Consider the following 24894-nt stretch of genomic DNA (forward strand, 5'->3'; position numbering starts at 1 on the left):
TAACCCATTGTGGTGACGTGTATGGTGAAATGAGAGCTAGAATTAGTGTGTGACATACCGCTGGGAACCCCGGGAGTTCTTGATAAGGAGGCAGAATGCAGTGAGTCCATACCGAGGAGATAGATGCCTTAGAAATACCAGAGAGGGAGATGAGGCAAGAAGGCTGAACAAAAAAAAAGGAGAGAGGTGTGCGTGGAAAGGTTCAACCCACAGGCTGAAGGTGAAGAATCTTTCTTGAAAGACTTTCCAACTAGGGTGGATATTTTTAGCACCAAAAGACTTTCCCAGCTGTCTGCACGCCTTGTCCAGACTCTCTCCTACTACACAGGTTGAATGCCTGAGCCCTGTAAACTTCACTGGTGACTGAGGACTTTCATTAGTACCATAATGGACCTTTGAGACCTCCTGTGTGTGCGTGTCCTGTGGCGGTGAATCTTCCTGTCACTAGTGCAGCATGTTCGTTCCTGTGGCTATCTCTTCTGTTCCTTTCACATTTCCCCCATGAAGCTAATGTTGCAAGTTCTTTCCTCACACCAAGGGTCCTCCTGGGGAAGTAATCCAGCCCCTGCCTATCCAGTCCTCCAAGAGGACCAGACGTAACATTGATGCAAGCCAACTGGTTGATGAGGGAAACACCGATAACTACATGGATTATGCGGATGGCATGGAGGAGATCTTCGGCTCCTTGAACTCTTTGAAACTGGAAATTGAGCAAATGAAGCATCCTTTGGGCACCCAGCATAACCCAGCTCGTACCTGCAAGGACTTGCAGTTGTGCCACCCCGACTTCCCAGATGGTAGGTTCTTGGGGGTGGGGGGCAGAAAGAGCTCCCAGCAGAGTTCATAAATCTGCAAAACCCTGTTAGTACAACTTAGTGCTGGTAGGAAAATAGGATTTTTATTTTCTTGCGAACATGAGGTGAGGGGTATGGGCTTGTCACAAGAGCCCCTCACCCTGTTGCACCCTGGGAGGTGTAGTTAGGACGGAGAGCCTAGCCCATAGAGGAGAATGGGAGCAGAAAGCACTCGAACAGCAACTCCCATGAGGCGACCCAGCTCCACTTTGAATCAAAATACTTCAGTTTTTGGCCGAAAGTCAAAAATGGGGGGGGTGTTTCAGGCATTCCATTTTTTTCAATGAAACACTGAACATTTCCACAGGCAGTAGACACACTTTTCGTGAAAAATTTAGTTTTGTCAAAACCCCATGTTTTCCACTGAAACACAGTTTTGACGGAAAATATCCAACCGGTTCTACTATAAATCCAATGTGTCAAGCATGAAGTACTGTATAGATATATACTGGGGGCCAGATTGTGGGTCTGGCCACTGGAGCCTTGTCTACCCTATGACTACCACCTGTTCCAAAAGCCACTAATAGGTGTTGGAATTAATGAAGCGTTTATTTGGAAATTTTTCAGGTGCGTAAAAGGCTGCAGCAGGATCACTGTAGTAGTGTTCCAGTTTTGAATTTGTAATGGTGACCTGTTCCACATACTACACTTTGCATGTTGACTGCGGAGCCTTGTTATATCCAGGTCTCTATTACTCTATTCGCTATATAAGGAGAAACGTGTTGGCTGTCCACATAGATGTAATATAATCTTATCCCTGGGATGGAAATGGTTGGGTTTGATCCTGAGGAAGTTGTGGAAGTTCTGATACATTCTTAACTTCATATAGGCTGATCGTTTTTCCTCAACTTCCAGGTGAATACTGGGTTGATCCTAATCAAGGATGCTCAAGGGACTCTTTCAAAGTTTACTGTAACTTCACAGCTGGTGGCGAGACCTGTATCTTCCCTGATAAGAAATCTGAAGGAGTAAGTTCCCACAAACTGTGTAGTTTTCTTCGGAAGCTGGTAATGGAGTGTTTTCTATTGTGCATATTCATAGCTAGTCACCTTGATCAGATAACCTCGACAAGGGAAAGTAAAAATTAAAGATCCAATACATTTTGTTAATGTCAGACTCAAGACTAGTTTTGGAATATGTTTACTGAGCGCATTTCACTGGATGAGTAAGCACTTTTTACACTGTTTTAGGGCAAGGTTTTGATGGTCTCTGAAGCATGATGCATGCTGATACCTTACTTTTTTTTTTTTGCATTGCTTTACAAAGACAAACTTCTCCTTCATTGTCTCGACTGTAGTTCACCATGAGGTTTATTTAATCTACTCTTTTTATCCCCAGTTCAGCAGTTGCTGCTACTCTGATGGTTTTGTCCCTCAGCACTGCTGGTTCCTCTTCTACTTTGACCGAATCTTCTGACATAGTGGAGAAATGTTGTTCTGCTGTAATTTCTCCTGTTATTCATGTTGGGTATTTGGGTGTTCCAAACTACCACACCGAGGATCAGGACAGTTCATGGCATTCAGTTGGTACACAGACGGGGTGTGAATCAGTTTAGTTAACGGGCAACGATATGCTTTCCCATCCTCATAATTCCAAGGATCCCTCCGGTAGTAACTCAGCCAGTCACATCTAGTTGACCATGACAAGTCCTCTAAGTGTCTTTCAGTTGCAGTAAGGTGCTCCTCCCTGCCCCATATCCATCTGCTTTATATTATGGGTTGATCATCAGGTGTAAAGTCCTACTCTTAAATTTAGTGTCTCCACTAGGTAAATGTGATCTCTTCCAAGGTGGCTGCCAAGGATCCTCTCAGTACCATCAAGAAGGACTTCACAGGCTGGGTTAGGGTATAGACAAGAGAGATTCATCACTCCTGTGCACCCCGATATAAACTGTTCACTTGCTGAGATAATTCAACCCCTAGAAATATACATCAGCATGGAACAAGCGATGTGCAGTGCAGAATTTCCCAGGGGTTCTTTTGGGGATTGTTTAAACAGAAGATACATTTCTTCTCTTTGGTGTTAGACCACCGTTGTTCTTCTCCAGTCATTGATTATTAAACTATCAAAATCTGAGTATGATTTTGTAGTTTTAAAAATTCTTACGGTATTGACTTTGCAAGTAGATAATGTTATTGCAGTATTCCCAGTGGGACTGATTCTTCTAACACATACAATGGCATAAGTGAGAGGAGAATCCAGCCTATCTGCCTCATTAACATTAATTACTTGCATAGGTATTTGTGGCTATTTTATTATGGGCCGCTGCGTGGCCTGAAAAATGTATCCTGTCTCAGTGCATCCACAGCATGGCAAAAATGCACTGTTTCATGTTATGGTTCTCCTCCTGTGCAGGAGAGAATAATCCCACAGCACCTACATCTAGTTCAGTCATTGCTCTTGGAGCAAGTGAAAGCAACAATGAGGAAGCTGGTGGAATAATGAGGGAATATTAACTAAACTCTATTGCTGCCTCCTCCCCCATTAACCACATCCCTTGGTCTGACTGAAAAGGGAATATTCAAATTCACAGCTGTAAAGGGTCCTCCAGGAAGGATGGTTTGGCAACTCTTCTCCTTATCAAGGTCACAACCTGGATCATTACAGACTGTTCAGTTGGGACTCCACCATGTATTCTGGTTCATTACCTGCCAAGGACTACACATTCCATTTACAGTATGTTACTGGTGCTCAAACACACAAAGCAGATGCTGGTGTTTTATTAATTCACCTAGCCTAGCCTCTCCTGGCCCCAGCACATCTGGATTTGACATTGGACTAACATCAGCCTTCTCCATTCTCAGTGTTGCTTTTCCATCCTTGCCCCCCACCAATCCCCATGTAGATAAATGGATCGTTTTCCGCTAATACTTTTCTCTCTCTTTTTTTTTTTTTTTGCCATCCTCCCGCAAAATGTGCTGCCAATTTTCCATCAGCAGATATCTAGAGGTTACAGATCATTAACCTCGTAGCAATGAAAGGTGATGCCAAGGCAGTTTATACCTGTGTGCCGTGGTGGAATGTCCTAACCCCAATGTCAAGCGATGAACCTTCTAATTTAGAAGCTGTCAGGACCCTAAGGCTCAGCAGACTGTTTTTATTACCAGTGTATAAAGTTTAAGAAACTATGTGTTAAAGTTAGACAGTTTCAGTGAGACAGACAGACCCAGGATGTGCAATTGAATGTAACCTTTTCTTTCTTTGTTTCTCTCTTTCTCTCTTCCACTTTCCCGCCCACAATTTAGGCTAGAATTACTTCTTGGCCAAAGGAAACCCCGGGCTCCTGGTTCAGTGAATTCAAGCGCGGTAAACTGGTAAGAGGCACCCTACCACTTTCTGTTGGTCTTTAACCCGTCTCATATTTTACAGAGCAAAATGGCTCGTTGGCCCAAAGAGCAGCCTTCCACCTGGTATAGTCAGTACAAGCGGGGTTCCTTGGTAAGTGGCTAACCTTGGCCCTACAGTCTGAATCTGAGCACGTCAGCCACGTCCGCTTTGGTTATGGCCAAACTGTTTGCACTCTGCATGTTGGACTAATAACCATCATAGGACACCTTTAAAAAAAAATTAAGGTGGAACACTGACTAAAATATATTGGAGGCACATTTATATGACTCTCTTCGGGGAAGGTGCTTAACACTAGGCATTCACTTGAGTACCTTGCTGGATCAGGGTCTCTGACGGGAGTTGGTAGCTTCTTTAGTACAATATCCGAATCTAGCAGCTGGAACTGGCCACTGTTCTGAATCACAACCAGTCATCACTGTGCTACCAAAGCCTACTAACTGTAGCCTAGATCAACACTTACATACTGCAGTGTTCGGGTCTACACAAATACTAGACTTGGCCAGAATTTTTTTTTTTTTTTACGAGGAAGTTTTCCAGTGGAAAAATGGGAAGTTTTTCCCTCAAAAATGTCTGTGAATTATTTTCTGTATTTCAGCCAACTCTAAGGGCACATGTGGCATGTAATAGAGTAATAAGCCAACCCACTGGAGTTAGATCCTTCAGTTTCATGTCCCGATATTGTTGCTGAGTCCAGGGCATCATGAGTCTGTCTTCAGTACACTCTCCTAGCAGAAGTATCCCACTTCCCACACCACCTCCATTAGTCTTGGTGAAATGGAGTAAAGCCACTGAAGAAGAAGGGTTTCAAACCATGCACATACTCTCTAAGCCTGTGTGAACTAGAACTTGGCCTAGAGACACTGTTAAAGTTTTAAAGGGAAGAAGAATCTCTGTCAGTTGAACAATTCATGATATCTCCATTCTACAACAGAGAAACCAAGGAAGTGAGGAATTGAGGAAAGAAGGAAAGCACAGATAGTTTACAAACAAACATCTACAACTCTCGACCTTTTTCTTCCTAAGGCCCCCAACATGCTATTAAAAATTCCTCGGCCTGACTGTGCTGCAACTGGTTTCCTGCATATCCAGGAGCTCAAAAGCCAGGGCCGGCATTAGGGGGTCGCAAGCAGGGCAACTGCCTGGGAACCCCCACCACAGGGGGCCCCTCGAAGCTTTGTTGATCAGGCTGCAGCTTCAGCCCCACATGGGGTGGGGGAGGGCTCGGGCTTCGGCTTTCTGCCCTGGGCCCCAGCAAGTTCAGCACGGGTCCTGCTCTCTGGTTTATTTTGGCAGACGGCTTGAAACTTCCTTGCAGCCCCCCACAGGCCCCGTGGTTGAGAACCACTGGTCTGCAATACATGCCCCAGAGGTGTTGGGGGCTGGGATGTAGCTGTGGAAAGATGAAATCTACTGTAGAATGACTGCGTTTTATGGAAATACAGAACAGTATCCAAGGGTCCATAAACTATGTTTGTAGGTTTCATTGTGGAATGATTAGCATGAACAGGGCCCTTCAAAGAACAGAAAGCTCCTGAACGAATCTCAGGTCCGTTGGGACTTGTGAACAAGCAAGTAATGAGCTCTGTGGAAATCAATTGGATTTGGGAAGAAAAGAATACACACTGGGCCAGATCCTCAGCACCACGGGAGTAATTAGAGCAGTGGTTCTCAAACTTTTGTCCTGGTGACCCCTTTCACACAACAAGTCTCTGAGTGCAACCCCCCGCTCCCCTTACCAATTAAAAATATTTAACGCTATTATAAATGCTGGAGGTGAAGCAGGGTTTGGAGTGGAGGCTGACAGCTCACGACCCCCCAGTGTAATAACCCCAGTTCGAGAACCCCTGAATTAACGCTACACCGTTTTGCACTAGCAGAGGAGCTGACCCGCTGTATATACCCAGCATCTCCTTAGAATCCTAGAATATCAGGGTTGGAAAGGACCTCAGGAGGTCATCTAGTCCAACCCCCTGCTCAAAGCAGGACCAATCCCCAATTTTTGCCCCAGATCCCTAAATGGCCCCTTCAAGGATTGAACTCACAACCCTGGGTTTAGCAGGCCAATGCTCAAGCCACTGAGCTCTCCCTCCCCCCTTCCTTCCTCACACACAGAGTCAGCCTGCTTGGGCTGTGTGGGCCTCCTGTAACTTCCTCTGCAGAGTTTTGCTGCAGTACACATCAAACTTCCACCTTAAAAACCAACCAATAAACAAAGACACTGCCTTATTTTCTCAAGCCATATTCTTTGTCACTAAGCGCTGAACACTCTGATTCTGTCCATGAGAGAGCAACGGCTTCCATAGCTGTTCCTGCAGCGCACACCCCAAACAGCGGTGTTGTATTCTGAACGTGTCACAGAGGGGCTTAAAACCAGCACTTCAGCCTCTTAAGCATCTTGAAGGGGAGGGGTAATTTCTCATGACTTAATTTCAAAATACTTCACTAATTAATATCTGTATCTGTTTTACTGGTGTTTTTTTGTTCAGTCCATTGAGTATTAGCCACTCACTTTAAGGGCTGAATAGCCAGTCTAAAATTTTGGTTATGGGGTGTTTTTGTTTTGTTTTTTGCTAGGAACTTCAAAGCTATTTGGAGCCCTTTGTTTCATCTCTCTCTCTGTTGCCTTTTTCTTGCTCTGTACCTATGCTACCCTTTCTTTTGAAAAGAGCCCCCAGCACCTAGAAGATATTTGTCAATGGAATACCCCAGGGTTAAACATGTGACCCATAAAAACAATGCTTTGGTTCTAAGAACACAGCCAATGTCAGAAAAATGGATGGAACAGAATGCTGGTACTGGTAAGTGGAGGGAGTTAGTGCACTTTGACTGGAAATTGAAATCCTGACTTAGGTCAAAAATGTAAATGAGTTTGGTGGGTCTCTTATAAGCATCCAGTCCTGCTTTTGTTAAAGTCCATAGCTAGATCTCCGTGGATTGAGTGCCTGTCTGCACATCCCAGACACACTGGACACTGGGGGTTTGAGCCAAAGGCTGTTGAAAGGAATGGAAAGACTCTCCAGGGGCTGTGAATGGAAGCTGTGGGTTCTCAGTACCGCTGAAATCTCAGGACACTTATTTAGGTGGCTGAACAGGAATTGAAGTGCCCACTCTTAAAAATGTTGGCCTTTCTTTTGGAACAGTTTGTAGAACCCCACAGATCAAAAAGGACATTAACATAATAAACAGAAAAATCATCTGGTGTGATGTTTCCATGCCATTATCTCTTACCCACTGGTTGCGTCATGAAATACAGACAGATGACCGAGTTAATTCCTACCACTTCTCAGTGATGGGCATAGTTAAAAAAGTAAATAGATTGCAGATCTTTTCTTCTGGGGTGTGCACTCCAGCCCTGGCATGTGTGTATGACTCCTATTAGAGCTAATTATGCTTTATACCTATCCAAGCCTATAATCATTTATTGCCATATGGCATCCATCATGAATTGTTATTGTAATGCATAAATAAGGCAGGGACTAATTCTGCAAAGCCACGCTTCCACTAGCAATTCTGCACATAACTCACCCCATTGGCTCCAGTTGAAAGGCTTCAAGGCCGGACCCTAGCGCAGCATCTAAAGAACCACATCTCTGCCCACTTCAAAGGGATATTGGATGCCAAGGTCAAACACAGCTTAAAAAAAAGAGAGTCCTGGTGGAATTGGGCGATGCCTATCAGCTCTGTGTGCCCCTGAACAGGTGCTGGGCAGTTAGCACATGTGTTCATCTCCTTCTATATCCTGGTGGCTCACTCATATTTTCTCATCTGGCATGCATGGCTTTCTCCTGTTCAGTCATGTTTAACACTCAGGAGGAGATGCGCAATGGGATCCTGACACCAGAACCGGTTGGTATAAATACGTGTATATATTATTGTTGTTGTTGTTATTATTTATTATTATTATTACCTATTGCTGCTGATTTTATTGTCCGGCTGTGAATCTCTCCGACTGTTTGCAGTGTGTACTGTACCTTGAAGTTTGATGACACCGCAAGGAACACTGCACTGTTTGCGTGTCTGAATTTTTCTCCAGATTATTTCAAAAGGAAATGACTGTCGATAGATCACATTTGTAAGTGTCAGCTCTCCTGGCTTGGCCATGACAGCAGATGCTGTCTCTGTATAATTAGTTTAAAACCACACTGGAATGGGTATATTATGCATTCGCTCATCTGGCCTTTGATAGCCTACAGGATGAGGTTCCAGTTGCAGATGAAAAGCCTTCCAGAGCAGTATTGCTTTCAGGTCCATCAAAGGGTCTGAGTTGTAAGGAGTTGTAGAGTATTTCACATAGCTGTGTATTGCAAAAGATATATAATACACCATAAGGGGAGAGAAGGTGATTTTCATACCTTTACATGGAATAGGGAAGGAACGGGAAAGAGCAAATGCATTGCCTTAGATTTCATGGCATGCAGTAAAAGGTTTTAAAAATTGCAAACCGATAGGCTCCTTGACTGGGTGTGGTTCCTCACCAGGGTTCAGTGGCTTTGCCTGTCTCTTCTCTAGGCCCTTTGCATCTTGCTAGTGTCACTCTGTATCTCCCTCTCTCTCTCTCCTTCCTCCCCAAATAACCTCTGTTTCTCCCTTCCCCCTCTTCCGCCCACTCACTTTGTCCAATCTTACTACCCTCAGGGATCCTCTATCTGCTGTCATCTGCCTATACCCTCATATTCCTGCCCAATCCTCACTATTGTTACTTACTAGTGCTACAATTGTGCCTCTTTCAGATTCTGATCCTTTTCTTGCACAAATGCTGCTGGCAGTAATAGCAAATAACCAGGTTTCTTGGTGCATTCAACTTGGCAGCTGTTGGTGTTTCAGTGCCATTCTCTGGGAGTCTCAGCAGCACTGGAAGTGTAAAGGTGTCTCAGCCATGAAAACGAGGGGTCTATTGAAAGGCTCAGTTTCTTGAGTCCCTGCTGAAATGTATAGTGGATTTATCATTTACTCAAAGGCTAAACCACCCTCCCTAGTGTCCAGGCCTGGTGCTGCTAGTTTGGTGGAAGAAGTTCCAGCATTAGGCTAAACAAGAGGTGAAAGCTGTATATTTTTAAATCCTTCTACCCTCAAATTTAGCAGATGACGGCCTTGAACGCTGTGTTGTCAGAGGCTTTGGAAGGATCCCCCGGCAGAACCTCTGCATACATACCGTAAACTAGCACATGCAGAGGAAGAGAACGCATACCTAGCCATGAACAGGACTGTGGCTCCTTTCGCCAGGAATATTATGTCTGTATGACACATTGCAAATCAGTTTCAAAGGTATTTGATGGTGGAACACCAGCTCCTGGTCGAAATGAATGGCAAAATATCTCAGCCATACATCAAAAGATGTCCTCCGGGATCAGAAGATCTCACATGCCAAACTACAGACAACACTAAAGATGCCCCATTCGTGACGACAATGTTACCTTTAGCAAACTCTTTCAGAAGATGGAAGGTAGGGTTTTCTGAAGCCCTCAGTGCTGGCCTAACTCTGCTCTCATTGAAGTCAAGGATAATATGCCCCATGACTTCCGTGGGACCAGAGCTTACTTAGCACCGGACCTCACCCATTATTTCCATGTTTTTCCAACAGGATGGAAGTCTTGGAGACTTATCTCCCCTTGACCGTATGCCCCACTTTTGCCTTAGTTTTTTTTATTCACAGATGGCCCAGAATCAGCAGGAGAAAGAAAATTCCCTTCAGAGCAGCAGGGATGGCTGGCATCCAAGCAATGGCAGCAAAACCATGGCGACGGTCCTGTAATAGAAAGTCATAACGTAGCAGGGGCCTATAATTTGACCTTTTCATTGGTCGGTAACGGTTTTGTGCAAATGGCTGGGTGTGTGTGAAATGAAGTCCTAACCACCCAGACAAAGAGACTGTCTCGTCTGTGACATGTATGCCAGCTGCAGTGGAGTGCAAGTGTCCATTGACAGGATGCTGATAAGAATGGGTAGAGATGACAGGGATGGTGGCATGCTAATGACTGGTATCGGTTTTCCATGAAGAGATTAACTCTCCCACGGAGCATTTTTGAGTCCATAATTCTGTATCGGCTACTTGCGTTTCCCAGAGGCATGTTTCACATCACTGCCTAGCATTTCCCCTTCTCTGTTTTCCATTTCTCTCAGCTTTCCTACGTGGATTCGGACGGCAATCCCATCGGAGTGGTGCAGATGACTTTCCTGAGGCTCTTGAGCGCCTCCGCAAACCAGAACATCACCTATAATTGCTACCAGTCTGTAGCATGGCAGGATGCCACCACAGGCAGCTACGACAAAGCCATCCGCTTCCTGGGCTCCAACGATGAGGAGATGTCCTACGACAACAACCCTTACATAAGGGCTGTCCTAGACGGTTGTGCAGTAAGTATACACGCTGACAGAGTTAGACATAGGAGGAACTTCTGCACACAAAGCAGAGTCATTCTGGCTTAGTAACTAGAGCTGCGGGGGTGTCAGTCAAGACTCAGGGTTTTTTCTTCCCTAGCTCTGCCACTTACTCAGTGTATGATTTTGGGGGAAGTCACTTCAAAAATTTTCAAGTGTCCCCTGATTTTGGTTGCTTCCGTTTTTTGGTTCCCAACTTGGAAGACTTGGGACCTGATGTTTTAGAGGTGCTGAGAAGTTAGTTTCCACTGTCTTCAATTAGGAGGGGGAGTTCTCAGTACCTATGCTGAGTTCTAGGTGTTTCTTGTTGGGCACCTAAAAGCAAGGTGCTTAAAATGGGTGGCCACTTCTGAGCATTTTCACCTTAACCTCTCAATGACTCAGTTTACTTATCTGTAAAGGGGACAATAATTACGTACCTACCACATAGAAATCTTTCAAGTCTTCTTTAATTAAGTATTTTGGAAGCAGTTTATTTTATAGTTACACAATGGTATGATTCCACAGAGGAGTGAAGTCTGTAAATCTATCCTGAAAGGCTGGGGTTTGGGAGCATGCAGTGGAAAAACCAGAGCCAACTTCCCAGAGTGGGGAGTGGTATTGTGATGAATTTGTACATCTGAAGCATGCAAGCCTGGTGATATTTGATCAGCCTCCTGATTTAAAAGGATTGTGTTACCATGTACCTCTACTGCATGACTTCATTCTTAAAATTGACAAAGGATCTAGGAAGCGAGGGTTCAGTTAGTTCAATGCTTGAAGCCTTTCCCCTGGTAATAGGGCAATCCTACACAAGGCCTAGTCCTGTAGGAAGGATGATTCCAGTGGTTGAGGCACTGGCCTGGGACATATGAGACTTAGGTTCAGTTCCCTGCTCTATCATGGCACCCTGTGTGACCAGGCACCCTGTGTGATCAGGAACAAGTTTCTCTGGGTGTCAGTATCCCATCTGTAAAATGGGGATAATAGCAGTAATAAGTAAAAGATTGTGAGGTGTTCCAAAACTATTTTAATAGGGATCATTGAAGTACCTTAGAGAGAGAGATTATGGAGGCAAAATTTCCACTGGAGACAAGAATTGGAAATATAGGTGCCTAAATTTAACCACAAAAATAGCACGCACCTTGCCTGCATTTGTGTCTAATCAGGTATTGGTGCAAGTAAATTGAGTTGTGATTCATCCAGATGTAGGTATGCATGTTTGCCGTTTGTGCATGTAATTGTGGGATTTGTGTTTGCACATATTTTGCAGGCTCATCTTAGATTCTAAGGGCCTGATTTTCAAGAGTTCAGGCCAGATTTTTAAGTTTCACTACCCAAAAAATTCAGGCCAAATTTTTAAAAACTCAGCTATTTCTTTGGTAGCTAAAGCAGTGGACGTGTTGCTCCTTGACTTTAGCAAAGCTTTTGATATGGTCTCCCACAGTATTCTTGCCAACAATTAAAGAAGTATGGGCTGCATGAATGGACGATAAGGTGGATAGAAAGCTGTCTAGATTGTCGGGCTCAGCGGGTAGTGATCAATGGCTCCATGTCTAGTTGGCAGCTGGTATCAAGTGGAGTGCCCCAGGGGTCGGTCCTGGGGCCAGTTTTGTTCAATATCTTCATTAATGATCTGGAGGATGGTGTGGATTGCACCCTCAGCAAGTTTGCAGATGACACTAAACTGGGAGGAGAAGTAGATACGCTGGAGGGCAGGGATAGGATACAGAGGGCCCTAGACAAATTAGAGGATTGGGCCAAAAGAAATCTGATGAGATTCAAGAAGGACAAGTGCAGAGTCCTGCACTTAGGACGGAAGAATCCCATGCACCGCTACAGACTAGGGACCGAACGGCTAGGCAGCAGTTCTGCAGAAAAGGACCTAGGGGTTTCAGTGGACGAGAAGCTGGATATGAGTCAGCAGTGTGCCGTTGTTGCCAAGAAGGCCAATGGCATTTTGGGATGTATATGTAGGGGCATTGCCAGCAGATCAAGGGACGTGATCGTTCCCCTCTATTCGACATTGATGAGGCCTCATCTGGAGTACTGTGTCCAGTTTTGGGCCCCACAGTGCAAGAAGGATGTGGAAAAATGGGAAACCTCCAGCGGAGGGCAACAAAAATGATTAGGGGACTGGAACACATGACTTATGAGGAGAGGCTGAGGGAACTGGGATTGTTTAGTCTGTGGAAGAGAAGAATGAGGGGGGATTTGATAGCTGCTTTCAACTACCTGAAAGGGGGTTCCAAAGAGGATGGATCTAGACTGTTCTCAGTGGTAGCGGATGCCAGAACGAGGAGTAATGGTCTCAAGTTGCAGTGGAGGAGGTTTAGGTTGGATATTAGGAAAAAAAATTTCACTAGGAGGGTGGTGAAACACTGGAATGCGTTACCTAGGGAGGTGATGGAATCTCCTTCCTTAGAAGTTTTTAAGGTCAGGTTTGACAAAGCCCTGGCTGGGATGATTTAGTTGGGGATTGGTCCTGCTTTGAGCAGGGGGTTGGACTAGATGACCTCCTGAGGTCCCTTCCAACCCTGATATTCTATGAGTCTAAATAAGGGCCAGATTTTCAAAGGTGTATTTTTTAACCTAACTGGGAGCTGAGCACCTCTGAAAATCTGGAATCTAGTTTTAGGCACTGAGCCCTTCTGAAAATTGCAGCTACCTGTCTGGAAAAATTGGTGTAATGTTTGCCAATTCAGTTCATGCTGGGACCCAGGTTCCTAAGGCTCAGACATATGCAAAACCTCTCCTCCCGCCACTGGGATGATCAAAATCCACAGGACTAAAAGAAAATATTGAGACGTCTAAGGGAGTGAACCCTTCATAGAATTTAAGAGATTAAGTCGAACTCCATTTGGAAGCCGGAGTGTTTTTGCTACAGAAGCATGGACGGAAAATTCAATTAGAGTCACTCATTCTCTTAATGCTGCTGCAGAGAGATGAAGAGTGCTCATCCCATAGCTGAAAACACTCAGAAGCCACAAGGGAAAGTTTATTCTCAAGTATTTCATATCTCTTGACAATATGATGTGCCTTAGAAAAATCACCCCCCATCTTACCTTTCCGTACTAAGTCTCAGGGAAGCTGGAAGAGCATGCATCCCAGATTTAAAAGTCCATATGCTTGATGAAAAACATTACAGTTAGAAATTATTTTGCTCGGGTGGCCTACGTTTTCTACATTCCTGTTCCCGTGTTCTTTCTGTAGCTGCGGATATTTGCAGGAAAACAGGCCCTCTTAAGAGTTTATTTGCCTCTGTTGTTGTTTGTTACCAGAAACTGTAACATAACCTGTTATTAGAGCAATCCGTTTGGATGTCACAAATGGAAGAATATGGGGCTGAATAAACAGCAAGAGCACAAGGGATTGTGACTGGTGGCTATCGTTACCACTGCAGTAGCACCTAGAGACTCTGAATGAGATTGAGGATTTATTGTGCTAGCCGCTACACAGACACTAAGAGACGCTCGCCAGCCCAAAGAGCTTACAGTCTAAATAGACAAATTGTGGGAACAGAAATGGGCACAGAGAGGTAAAGTGACTTGTCCAAGGTCATAAAGCAAGATAGTCGCAGAGTCAGGAATCGAACCTGAGTCTTCTGAGTCCCAGTTACGTGGCCTATCCATTGGACCACACAGCCCCTGGAGAGATGGGTCTTCAAAGGTTAAGTCTCAGATTAAATTGTGCTATGCTACCGTACTTGAAAAGAGTGCAAAAAAGAGAAACTAGTCAAAACAGAATGGGCCGGATCCTGAGCCGGTGTAAATCGCCAGGCTCCCTTGACTTCAGTGAGACTATGTCAGTTTACTCCAACCAGGCACCTGGCCCCATTCTTTTTTTTTTTTCAGTTTCTCAGCTGCACCTACAGCAAAGATTATTATAACATGTTATTTATGACTTGTTCCGCGCCCAGAGGTGCGCTAGGCTCCTGGCCGATGGGGCGGACATGGTCCCTGCCCCAGAGACCTTGCACTTTAAATATACGTCTACACCTATGGAGGCCTAAAGGGGACGGACAGTGCACACCCAACTCGCACAGGTATAGCTGGCAGCATAGACAGGGAGGCCGAGCTTCGGTAAGTCGAGTAGTGTGCCCTACATGCCTTGCTCCCCAGAGTACAGACCCTACACGGCTCTCTACGCGCCCAAGCAATGCCTCCTACGTCCACACCGCAGTTTTTAGTAGGGTAGTGTCCCGCTGCCTCCTTCCTGCCAGAGCCTTCCCTCACCCACCGCCGTGAAAGTCTCCAGCAGCAGGGAGCTCAGAGCCTTTCCCCACTGCCTTCCCCGTGCCAGATCCTTTCACTGTGGCATGGAGCTGCACGAGCCCTGTGTGCTGCCATGTAGACGTAGCCTGTTGGTCTGGATTTGGTAAATTTCCTTAGTCTTCATGACTCGGGCTTGGGAATGTCACTCCTGCTCTGCAACATCCACCATTTCCAAATCCATCCATCTGAACCTAAGTGCCATGGCTGCTATTCAGCCACTCGTGTCAGAGCCAGCCAGTCCCTGGGTATCTGCGGGTGCAGGGAGCCAGGAGACAGTCTACACACCTGTGAGGCTTTAAATGGTGCATGAACTTGTGGTCATCTTCTGCACAGGGTGAATTTCATCCTGCACAGCACTGGGCACCCTCAACGCACATTGATTTCAATGGGAGTTGAGGGCACTCCATTCCTTGCAGAAACAGGCCACAGGCTTGCTAAGGCGATTTTTGCCAGAGTTAGGCCAGCAAGGATTGGGTCCTAGCAATAATGGCTCTCTAAGCAATGTGGCCTTGTTGCAGAGTTCCTGTGGAAGCTGATCAAGTGCACACTCCTGCCATGATTCATTCTGTTACAGCGAATACCAAAGGAATTCCAGTGCTAATGTTTGGGCCATTACTTGAATGTGTTTTCACTGGTCTTATAGCCCCTTTTTGGTTGCTGTGATATAGCCTGTCCTTCCGAGACACATGAATCAGAGGACACGGTAGAGCCAAAAAAAAGCCCCTCCATAAATTCACTGGTCTGTGCAGTTTTGTATGCCCGTGGGTGCACTTCTGCCCCTCTGATAATTATTTATATTTCGGAAATAACTGTGTGGCCAGCAGGCATGATAAAAAGACAACATCACCTTGCAAATTCCATCAGACTTTAAATGTGGTCTTTTTTTGTTGCGCTTGGATAATAGCCAAACTAATACATTTCAATTAAATTGCACACATTTGCTCAACATCCCACGAGCATCCTCAGGGAGTTAAAACAACAATACTGCAGCCACAACAATTTTACTAGTCTCCTGTCCCAGCCCTGGTATGTGCTGAAGACTGGGGTAACGTCTCTGCATGCACTCAGCGGCTGCTTAGGCTTCTCCAGAGTCATTTTTCATGACAGTAACCGCTCCCCGTTTTTGTTGAATGGGAAAGAATCGCCCCATACAATTGTGTGTGTCAAGGACAGTGGAACATATATATTCAGGGTAGGGGTCATTCTATTAATGAGTCTTGGAGCTGGTGAATAGCCTGGCCCCTTTTCCCTTTTAGAATGTGCTTGGTTTAACCTCTGTAGAAATAATCCACAGCGCAACTGCAAAGAATCCCCACAGTCTGGCCAAAGATTTTTGAAACTGGTTGCCTCCCTTTTTGGATGACCGACAAGGATGCTCAACACTTTCTGCAAATCGGGTCCTTTAAGGTTTCTTTCATAGGGACCTCCCAAAAATGGAGGCACAGAATCATGAGTCACTTCTAAAAATCTTGGCCTGAGTCAGTGTTCACTGCTTTGTTTTTCACCTCCCCCACTCCTTATGTGTCATCCATATTCCAGTTTCCCCCCAATGTTAACCATTCCTTCTCATTTCCTATTTTAACCTCTACGCTTGTCCGGTGCTGGATGAGGCAATCTTCATGGCTTCTTCTGGCCTGGAGTAGAGAGATCCTAACTAGAGCTGGTCAAAACTTGGACTGCCCACTTTGTGTGAAATTTTGTCACTTTGAAATTTATTTTCATTCCAGTTTGGAACAAATCCAAATAGTTTTGAAATTTCCCATAAACCAAAAGTTCTGGGGGAAAAAGTGTTTAAAAAATTTTTTCATTTTGAAATTTCAGATTTCAGAATGACACTTTGAGTTTTGTGGCTTTTTTCGTTTTATATTTTTATTTTTACATTATTTCATGGCATGTCAATAGTATAATATGTATGACAATAATATGCACTATTATCCCTGTAATGTCATCGTATGGCACAATAGTTAAAATATTTTATTTGCTGATAGGTTGGTACAAATGCACACTTAGCTATTTACTGACATGATATTTGTTTCTATTGGAGGCACAAATGTACTCAGCAGAGCAATTGTATTAATGTATTGCATTCAGACACTGGGCCCAGTTCATTCCTGCTGCAAGCAGATGCGGTTGCATTTACTTGGTGAAATTCCACCTGCTTATATCTGGGCTGAATTTGGTACAATCATCTCCATGTGCCGGGTAAGCCACCCAGTATGGCTTACGATTACCATGAGGCTCATTCATACACTTGGGTTTACTTTAGCATTAATAAAAAGAAAAGGAGGACTTGTGGCACCTTAGAGACTAACCAGTTTATTTGAGCATGAGCTTTCGTGAGCTACAGCTCACTTCATCGGATGCATAAAAGTGGAAAATGCAGTGAAGATGTTTTTATATACACAGATCATGAAAAAATGGGTGTTTATCACTTCAAAAGGTTTTCTCTCCCCCCACCCCACTCTCCTGCTGGTAATAGCTTATCTAAAGTGATCACTCTCCTTACAATGTGTATGATAATCAAGGTAGGCCCTTTCCAGCACAAATCCAGGGTTTAACAAGAACGTCTGGGCGGGGGGCGGGGGGTAGGAAAAAACGAGGGGAAACAGGTTTTTCCTATTATAAAAACATCCTCACTGCATTTTCCACTTTTATTCATCCGATGAAGTGAGCTGTAGCTCACGAAAGCTTATACTCAAATAAATTGGTTCGTTTAGAAGGTGCCACAAGTCCTCCCTTTTCTCTTTGCGAATACAGACTCACACGGCTGCTCCTCTGAAACCTGTCATTTAGTATTAATGAGACTATTAGCTCATCTGAGTCCCTTTTTTTTTTATCCCCCCTTCCCTCTTATTAGACAAAGAAAGGCTATCAAAAGACTATCCTGGAGGTCAACACACCCAAAGTAGAGCAAGTACCTATCGTTGACATCCTGTTCAATGACTTCGGAGAAGCGTCACAGAAATTTGGATTCGAGGTGGGACCAGCTTGCTTCATGGGCTAAGGAGCCACCTGGAAACGAGTCTCCAAATGAGCAACCGCGTAACCTCATTGCGCCATTTAAAAAAAAAATTGTCACATGCACGTGCTGAAACTGGACAGTGATGGGTTAAAATTTTTTGGCGGGGGGGGGTTTGTTTTGTTTCTTGTTTTGCCTGAGTTCCACTGCGCCACTGCGCCCATGCCTACCGAATCCACACCAAAGGGAGGGAGAACCATTCCCACGGCAGGCTCAGAATCACATGACCTAAACACACCACGGTGGCAAAGCAACCTTCCAAACCGGTCAAGGGCTACAGTACATTTTTCTGCATGCTCCTTTTCACGACCACCGGCGGACTCAACTTCCTCCACTCGGATGCACAGAAATTAGCACAGGTCAAAGACTTTCTTGCCATGAAACTACAGCAAGTGCTTGTTTATGGATTTTTTTTTTTTTTAAAGAAAAACTTGAAACTATGTTTTCAACTTGACCTTGAAATCATGTGAGAATTCTGGGCCTGATCCAGTCCCCATTGAAGTCAAGGATCACCTTTCTGTTGATTTCAGTGGGCTTTGGATCAAGCCCATAAATTAGACTTAAATGATCATTTCCAGAATGTTTAGTTTCTCCATTTAGTTATTTTCACAAAAATTAACAACCCGGATCAGTGAATTTGACAGTGTAAAGTCACTCTGTACATCTCCTTACCATGTATTAAAGGTGCTTATATTTTTGTATGTTTGTAAGTAAATATTTGTATTGTATATTATTTTAAATGTTAAATGTTTTTGGCTTCAAAACATGCATGTGACCCTGTCTGTAAAAGAACAACCTTTCTCACCAGCACCCCACACAAAGAAACAACCTAGAAAGGGGAGCAGTTAAGGTTACTTCTATTGTTTGTGTCCACGTCAAGGATCTTGCCAACACCTACAGCACATCCTTAAGTGTGTCCGTAATCAATGGAACTACTTGCGCTTAAAGTTAAGAATGTACATAAGTGTTGGCAGGATCAGGGCCCAAATTAGCAGTGATCAGTCCACACCCACAAATGAAATTTCAAGATCATTTTAAAAGTCACACAACTTGGATGGAGAAGTTTTGATGCAAAATTAAATATATATTTTGTGCCACTTTCTGAGAGCCCTGTTTGTAAAACCCTGATTTGGAAAATCAGAGTCCCGTCTGGTTCTTTGCCTTTTTGTACACTCACCTTGGTTTGTTTTTTTTCTTTATTGTTTTAATTCCATTCCAAATGGCAGATTGCACATGGCAGGGAAATCCGCTTCCCCCCCCACCTTAAAAATAAAATTTAAAAAAAAAAGGTGCTTTTTATTTTTACATTTCTCTTTGTGGTGCTATCTATTTTACTAACTAACACAACACTGGTGATCCCCTGCCATTGACCAATCTCCCAGCGTTCTTTGCTTTAGCCACTTTCAACACAGACTGCAAACGTTTGCTACAGTCTTTGATATAAATGCATGCTACCCTCATATTTGTTATGTAGAAGAGCTGCTTCTTTTCTTTAAGTGTATTATGGTAGCTTATATGGCCCATGTAGAAAGTATTAAATGTGCTTACTTGGTTTGTTGTTGTTTTTAAGAACCTTCATACACTTTATATGGTGGTAATTATGCCAGATTGTACTCAGTCCCTGAATTTTTGTGGTGCTAATTTATGTATTTGTTCAATGTACTGAAGTGAAGATGAAACTGCCCAATTGTCTTTCTTGTTTGCTGCCTCAGCTGTAATTGCTGACAAAACAGCTCAGAGAGCAAAAGAGAGAGAGGAGAATGTGCAAATTTCCTTTGTCTTCCCACATGGCTGGCAGGAAGGCTCTTCACGTAGCATTAGGCAATTCAGATTGCAACCTGCAGATATATTGGTTTTCCCCAACTGTTTTCTCGTTTGGGTCACTGCTGGAAAACAAATATTACAGGCGATTATTTGGCCTGGGGTATGGCCATGTGCTTCAGCCAAGGGGGGGTGTATCATGGTAAAGGAAATGACATCACATTTACTGTGAATAGAAGCCTATATATGATGTCCTTTCCCCTCACCCCCCATCCTAAGCAAAGGAAAGAAAAATTTGATCCAAGGGAGGTAAGCAAAGTATGCCGAGACCGTCAGTCAGTCGCAGTGCTAGGGGAATAAACAAGAAGCTGTGACATTGCAACGGGTTGCGGTGCTTTTCATTCCGTGAGAGCCGGTGTAAACGTATCCTTGTTTTTTTCCAGTTAGGAATAAAAGGTGCTATCCAAGGAAATCACATACAAAACCAGTAAGGCAGAGCAATCACGTCTATGTATTATAGATCAGAATTCAGATTCCAATTGAACAAGTGGGAATCTCAAACCTGTTGCGCATTCATCTCTTCAATAAAAAAAGCCATATAGAGTTACACACACACCGGTGATTCTGTCTAGGTCATGTGATTCTGTTATGAATTCTCATCAAGGGAGCTTTTTTTTTTTTAACTTCATGTCTTTGCTTTTTCTTAAATTCCTCTGTTGAATACTACGAAGTGTTGTAATTGTACTGAAGTTCCAAACTCTTCCAATTCCCCCCGACCACTTAGCTATGGTATATTGCAATAAAATTACTTCTTGTATTTGCAGACTTTCTTTTTGTGTAATTTTATTTCCCCCACCCTTTAATATATATATGACTTGAACAAATGTTGATAAGAAAAATAAAACCTATGGAAAAAAAAGTTTTTAGTGCATAAGGCCCTTTTTTAAAAATATACTGTCAAATGACACATTGTACATTTCTTCAAAGTCCAATAAACATGTCATAAAATTTCAGTGTAATGCCCGTAAGAGGTATTTTTAAATATTTTAAACCTGTGTAATAAAGGAATAAATGTAATAGATTTTTTCAATAAATCAAGTTTACTGTTTCCACCTAACCCAACGTGATGTGAATGTCTTCTTGAAGTACAGCATGATTTCCCCACACACCCTTCTGCTCAGTGAAGTGTGAGGAGTTCAGCAGAGGAGTGGAAGAGGGCTCACAATAATATATGCTGTAAAATAGAAAATCAAGCTCTTCAGAGAGATCATTTGGAATTCCAGATGTCCAATATCTTTTTGCCGAGCAACTGAAAGTGACCCAACAGTCGGAGAACACAACATGAGGCATTTCAGATGGTAGTACTTTGCTAAGGTGGCAGTACGGCCTATTGGCTGTTATTCTATGAATTATAGTACCCCAGAAATGTACTAGGTGCTTTGTAGAGGATGAAGGAGGGCCTGGCTTATCTCAAGTGCTGCATTTGTTTAATATCTGGTACAGGGCCTGATTTAACAAAAGGTATTTAGGCACCTAAAGATGCAGTTAGGTGCCTGGTAGGATTTTCAAAACTGCCTGGGTTCCTAAATAACCGTGGCCATAAGATTGGCCCACAGCCATTATCAGAGGTGTATATCCAGCGCTTGCAGGAGGATGGGCTCAGAGACCTGGTACGGTCGATCTTTTCTGTCTCTAACTCTTATATTGGTTGAAATAAAATCCTCCGAGTGCTAGAACTGCCAAGTTTCTCACGCTGGCTTTTCTAAATATGAAAGCCGGGTCTCAGAGGTTCCCCAGCACTGTCAAAGATATAGTGAGCGATTTTTAAAATGCTGCAGCAGCTTAGAAGCACAATTCCTACTGGATGTTAATAGGTACATCTACCCTGGGTGGGGAGGAAGCCATGACAGTGAGTCTGGGTCAACTGGATATAAACTGGCCAAATTTTAGACTTGAAATTAGACAAAGGTTGCGAACCATCAGAGGAGTAAAGTTCTGGAACGGTCTTCCAAGGGGAGCAGTGGGAGCAAAAGACATATCTGGCTTCAAGACTAAGCTTGATAAGTTTATGGAGGAGATGGTATGATGGGATAGCCTAATTTTGGCAATTAATTGATCTTTGACTATTAGCGGTAAATATGCCCAATGGCCTGTGATAGGATATTAGATGGGGTGGGATCCGTGTTGCTACAGAGAATTCTTTCCTGGGTGTCTGGCTGATGAGTCTTTCCCACATGCTCAGAGTTCAGCTGATCGCCATATTTGGGGTTGGGAAGGAATTTTCCTCCAGGGCAGATTGGCAGAGGCCCTGGGGGTTTTTCGCCTTCCTCTGCAGCGTGGGGCACGGATCACTTGCTGGAGGATTCTCTGCACCTTGAAGTCTTTAAACCACGATTTGAGGACTTCGGTAGCTCAGACATAGGTTAGGGGTTTGTTATAGGAGTGGGGGGGGGGGGGGAGGTGAGATTCTGTGGCCTGCGTTGTGCAGGAGGTCAGACTAGATGATCATAATGGTCCCTTCTGACCTAAAAGTCTATGATTCTATGAACTGACTTGAGCTCACGGGGTCAAACTTTGGGGCTAAAACTACCAGTGTCGCTGTTCCAGCTTGGGCTCTGAAACCTGGAGTGGTAGGTGGATCTCGGAGCCCGAGCAGGAACATATACACTGTTGTATTTAGCCCCATAGTGTGACCCTGCAAGCCTGAGTCAGTGGCCCTGGGCTCAGATTTGCTGCTGCAGCTTTTTATTTGTATTTTATTTTGTTGGCAATGTTGATGTACCCAACGGAGTTTGTGCTTCCAAATCACTCAGGGTGCTTCTAAAAGCCTTGCCCAGAAGAGTCTGCACAGTGCTGATCAGGGTTACAATCAGGAGAGTCATCTGTTCCGCTAAGCCTTGATCCTGTGAGGTGCCCACTGCTCTCCACTCTCATTGAGCTCTGGGAGCTGAGCGCACACAGCACTTCACAAGAGTGCATAACACTTTGCACAGTTTGTAACCAGAGAGACTTCAAATATCACTGGAAAGGGGGTGGGCTTCTACAGTGAAATGCAGGTACTGCAGCTGAAGCTTCCTGAGTGGCCCCAGCTGGCCCTTCCACTCTCCCCCGTAGTCATTACTGCTTCAATAATAAGACAGGCAAGATGGTTTTGAGGACCGGCTTCCGGAAATCAAGGTTGAATTCCCAGATCTTTTGTTTTTCCTGTGTGTCTTTTGGGTAAGTCTCTCTGTGTTTTGGTTCCTCACCTGAAAAACGTGCACAGTAATACCTCCTTTCTCCAACCCTTTGTGCTATAATCGGAGACAAAAACTGCTCAAACTCAATGGGGCCCTGATGTGGGTTGGGATGCACAGACACTACTGGAATTAATTAACAAAGGAACTAATCTGACTTAGATCATTCAGCAGCCAAACACATTATTTACCTCTGCTCACGCCTTTTTAGTAGGTTATCACTTGTTCCGCAGCCAGAAGTCACAGCAATAATGGCACCCAAAGAGTATTAACCTTGCTTCCAAAGGCATTCTAGATCCTTTTTAATTAACATTCTCATCAAGACATCAATTCAGAACACTCTACAGCAAAACTCAGTTAGTTCTCAGACTGCAGTTGTTCCCTTTTAGCATCAAGAGGGTTGGGTTTTGTTTGTTTTGTTTTGCATTTTCGTGTTTGGCTTCAAGGATGTGTAAAAAGATTACTCTATGTACAAAAACAGGTTTAATGGGTCATACCTAGTTGTTATACCTGGGAAACAACAGCTACTGCTGCTAAGGTTTAGATTGCTGGGTTTCAAAAATGCTTCTTGGCAAGACTATGTGGCTCGCGTTGCTGTCCCTCAGGTCAAGTGGAAAGATGCCATCTCCTTAGAAACTTGCCCTTGGTTGTAATGTACTCCTTTTTGAACCAAGGTGTTTATATATCTGTATGAACCATCTTAGAGCAAAAGCTTAACTCAGGGTTTAGGTGAAACTTCAAGATGGCTCTTCCTTTATCCAAATTGGTTTGCTGATCCCTACTTTACAAGCAGTAAAACTTTGCAACTTGTAGCAAACACTTATTTGCAGATACCTCAAGGTCTAAGAGTTGGACTCTGTGGGCAGGGCCTTTGATCTACAGGTTAGGAAAAGTTTCAGAGTAGCAGCCATGTTAGTCTGTATCTGCAAAAAGAAAAGGAGTATTTGTGGCACCTTAGAGACTAACCAATTTATTTGAGCATAAGCTTTCGTGGGCTAAAACCCACTTCATCCACTGCATGCATCTGATGAAGTGGGTTTTAGCCCACAAAAGCTTATGCTCAAATAAATTTGTTCATCTCTAAGGTGCCACAAGGACTCCTTGTTCTCTTAGGTTAGGAAAAAGTCTCCCAAGATTCTGTTGCTTAAGATCCAAAAGAGGATTTGAGCGTGTCAGGGAGCTGACAAGTGTGGGAAAGAGATGGAATAAGTCTCATGACTTTTCTTGTTACACAGCCTCCGGAATTTGGTGCTATCGTTACAAAAAAATAGTTACCTTTTGCAGAGTAAAATTGTTGCCCTATTAAATGGAACACTCAGGTTAACCGGTGGCAGGATCTGTAACAAGAAAGAATTTATTGCTGCAATCAATCAGTCTTGTGTGTCCAAATTTGAAGTGGGAAAGGGGCTTGGATAAACAGCGTTAGGTTATCACTTGTTCCGCAGCCAGAAGTCACAGCAATAATGGCACCCAAAGAGTATTAACCTTGCTTCCAAAGGCATTCTAGATCCTTGGATAAACAGCATTGGCAATTTCCTCTTCCTCCCCATGAGGAAGAGCAAAACAGTATGAGCCACAGAAAAGCTTCTCTGGCACTCTGTGTATGATCTGAGGAATTATTCTTCTCCCGCAGCCCCAGTCACTTCCCGATTTGCCTTGTGCACAGACTGCTGAATCTAGAAGCAGGACTTGGATCTAATTTTAGCTGGGTCATTGTAATTTTCACTGTGAATGGATCAGTGCTCAGTTGCCTGCAGCCAGATGTGCCCAGTGCACCAGCCTGAAGGAAGAGTAGCTGAAGAAAGCTCCCATCACTCTCCTCTCAAACTCATGTAGCCTACTCAGACTCCAAGGTGCCATGACACAAGGTTCACAGCGCTGCACCTGGGCAGAGGTTTTCCATGAGCACAGGTACACGTCACTTCCCCTGCTCCTGTCCAGCACCTCATTTGTTTGAGAGTCACAAAGAGGTGCTTTAAAAGGGACAACTTTAGCTGGGCATTCACCAGGGAGAATGAAATGGAGACCTAAAGGGAAGTTTAGTA

The 24894-nt window shown here is 44.0% G+C and overlaps 1 protein-coding gene across 2 annotated transcripts in view; it reads left to right on the forward strand.

Annotated features, from left to right (window-relative positions):
• Positions 1 to 20663, forward strand: part of COL5A1 (collagen type V alpha 1 chain) — a 248943-nt gene extending 228280 nt beyond the window's left edge. Inside the window, exons 62-66 of one of the 2 annotated variants that reach the window (XM_073313982.2) lie at positions 539 to 797; positions 1710 to 1822; positions 4100 to 4168; positions 10323 to 10556; positions 17691 to 20663. In XM_073313982.2, the coding sequence (XP_073170083.1) occupies positions 539 to 797; positions 1710 to 1822; positions 4100 to 4168; positions 10323 to 10556; positions 17691 to 17837 (822 nt within the window). In that variant the 3' untranslated portion in view covers positions 17838 to 20663. Of the gene's footprint in view, positions 1 to 538; positions 798 to 1709; positions 1823 to 4099; positions 4169 to 4223; positions 4293 to 10322; positions 10557 to 17690 lie in introns of both variants that reach the window. The other variant, XM_073313983.2, reaches the window with a different exon arrangement.
• The last annotated feature ends 4231 nt before the right edge of the window (positions 20664 to 24894 follow it).

This window comes from Lepidochelys kempii, chromosome 16 (genome assembly GCF_965140285.1).
Source record: "Lepidochelys kempii isolate rLepKem1 chromosome 16, rLepKem1.hap1, whole genome shotgun sequence".
Taxonomy (NCBI): domain Eukaryota; kingdom Metazoa; phylum Chordata; order Testudines; family Cheloniidae; genus Lepidochelys; species Lepidochelys kempii.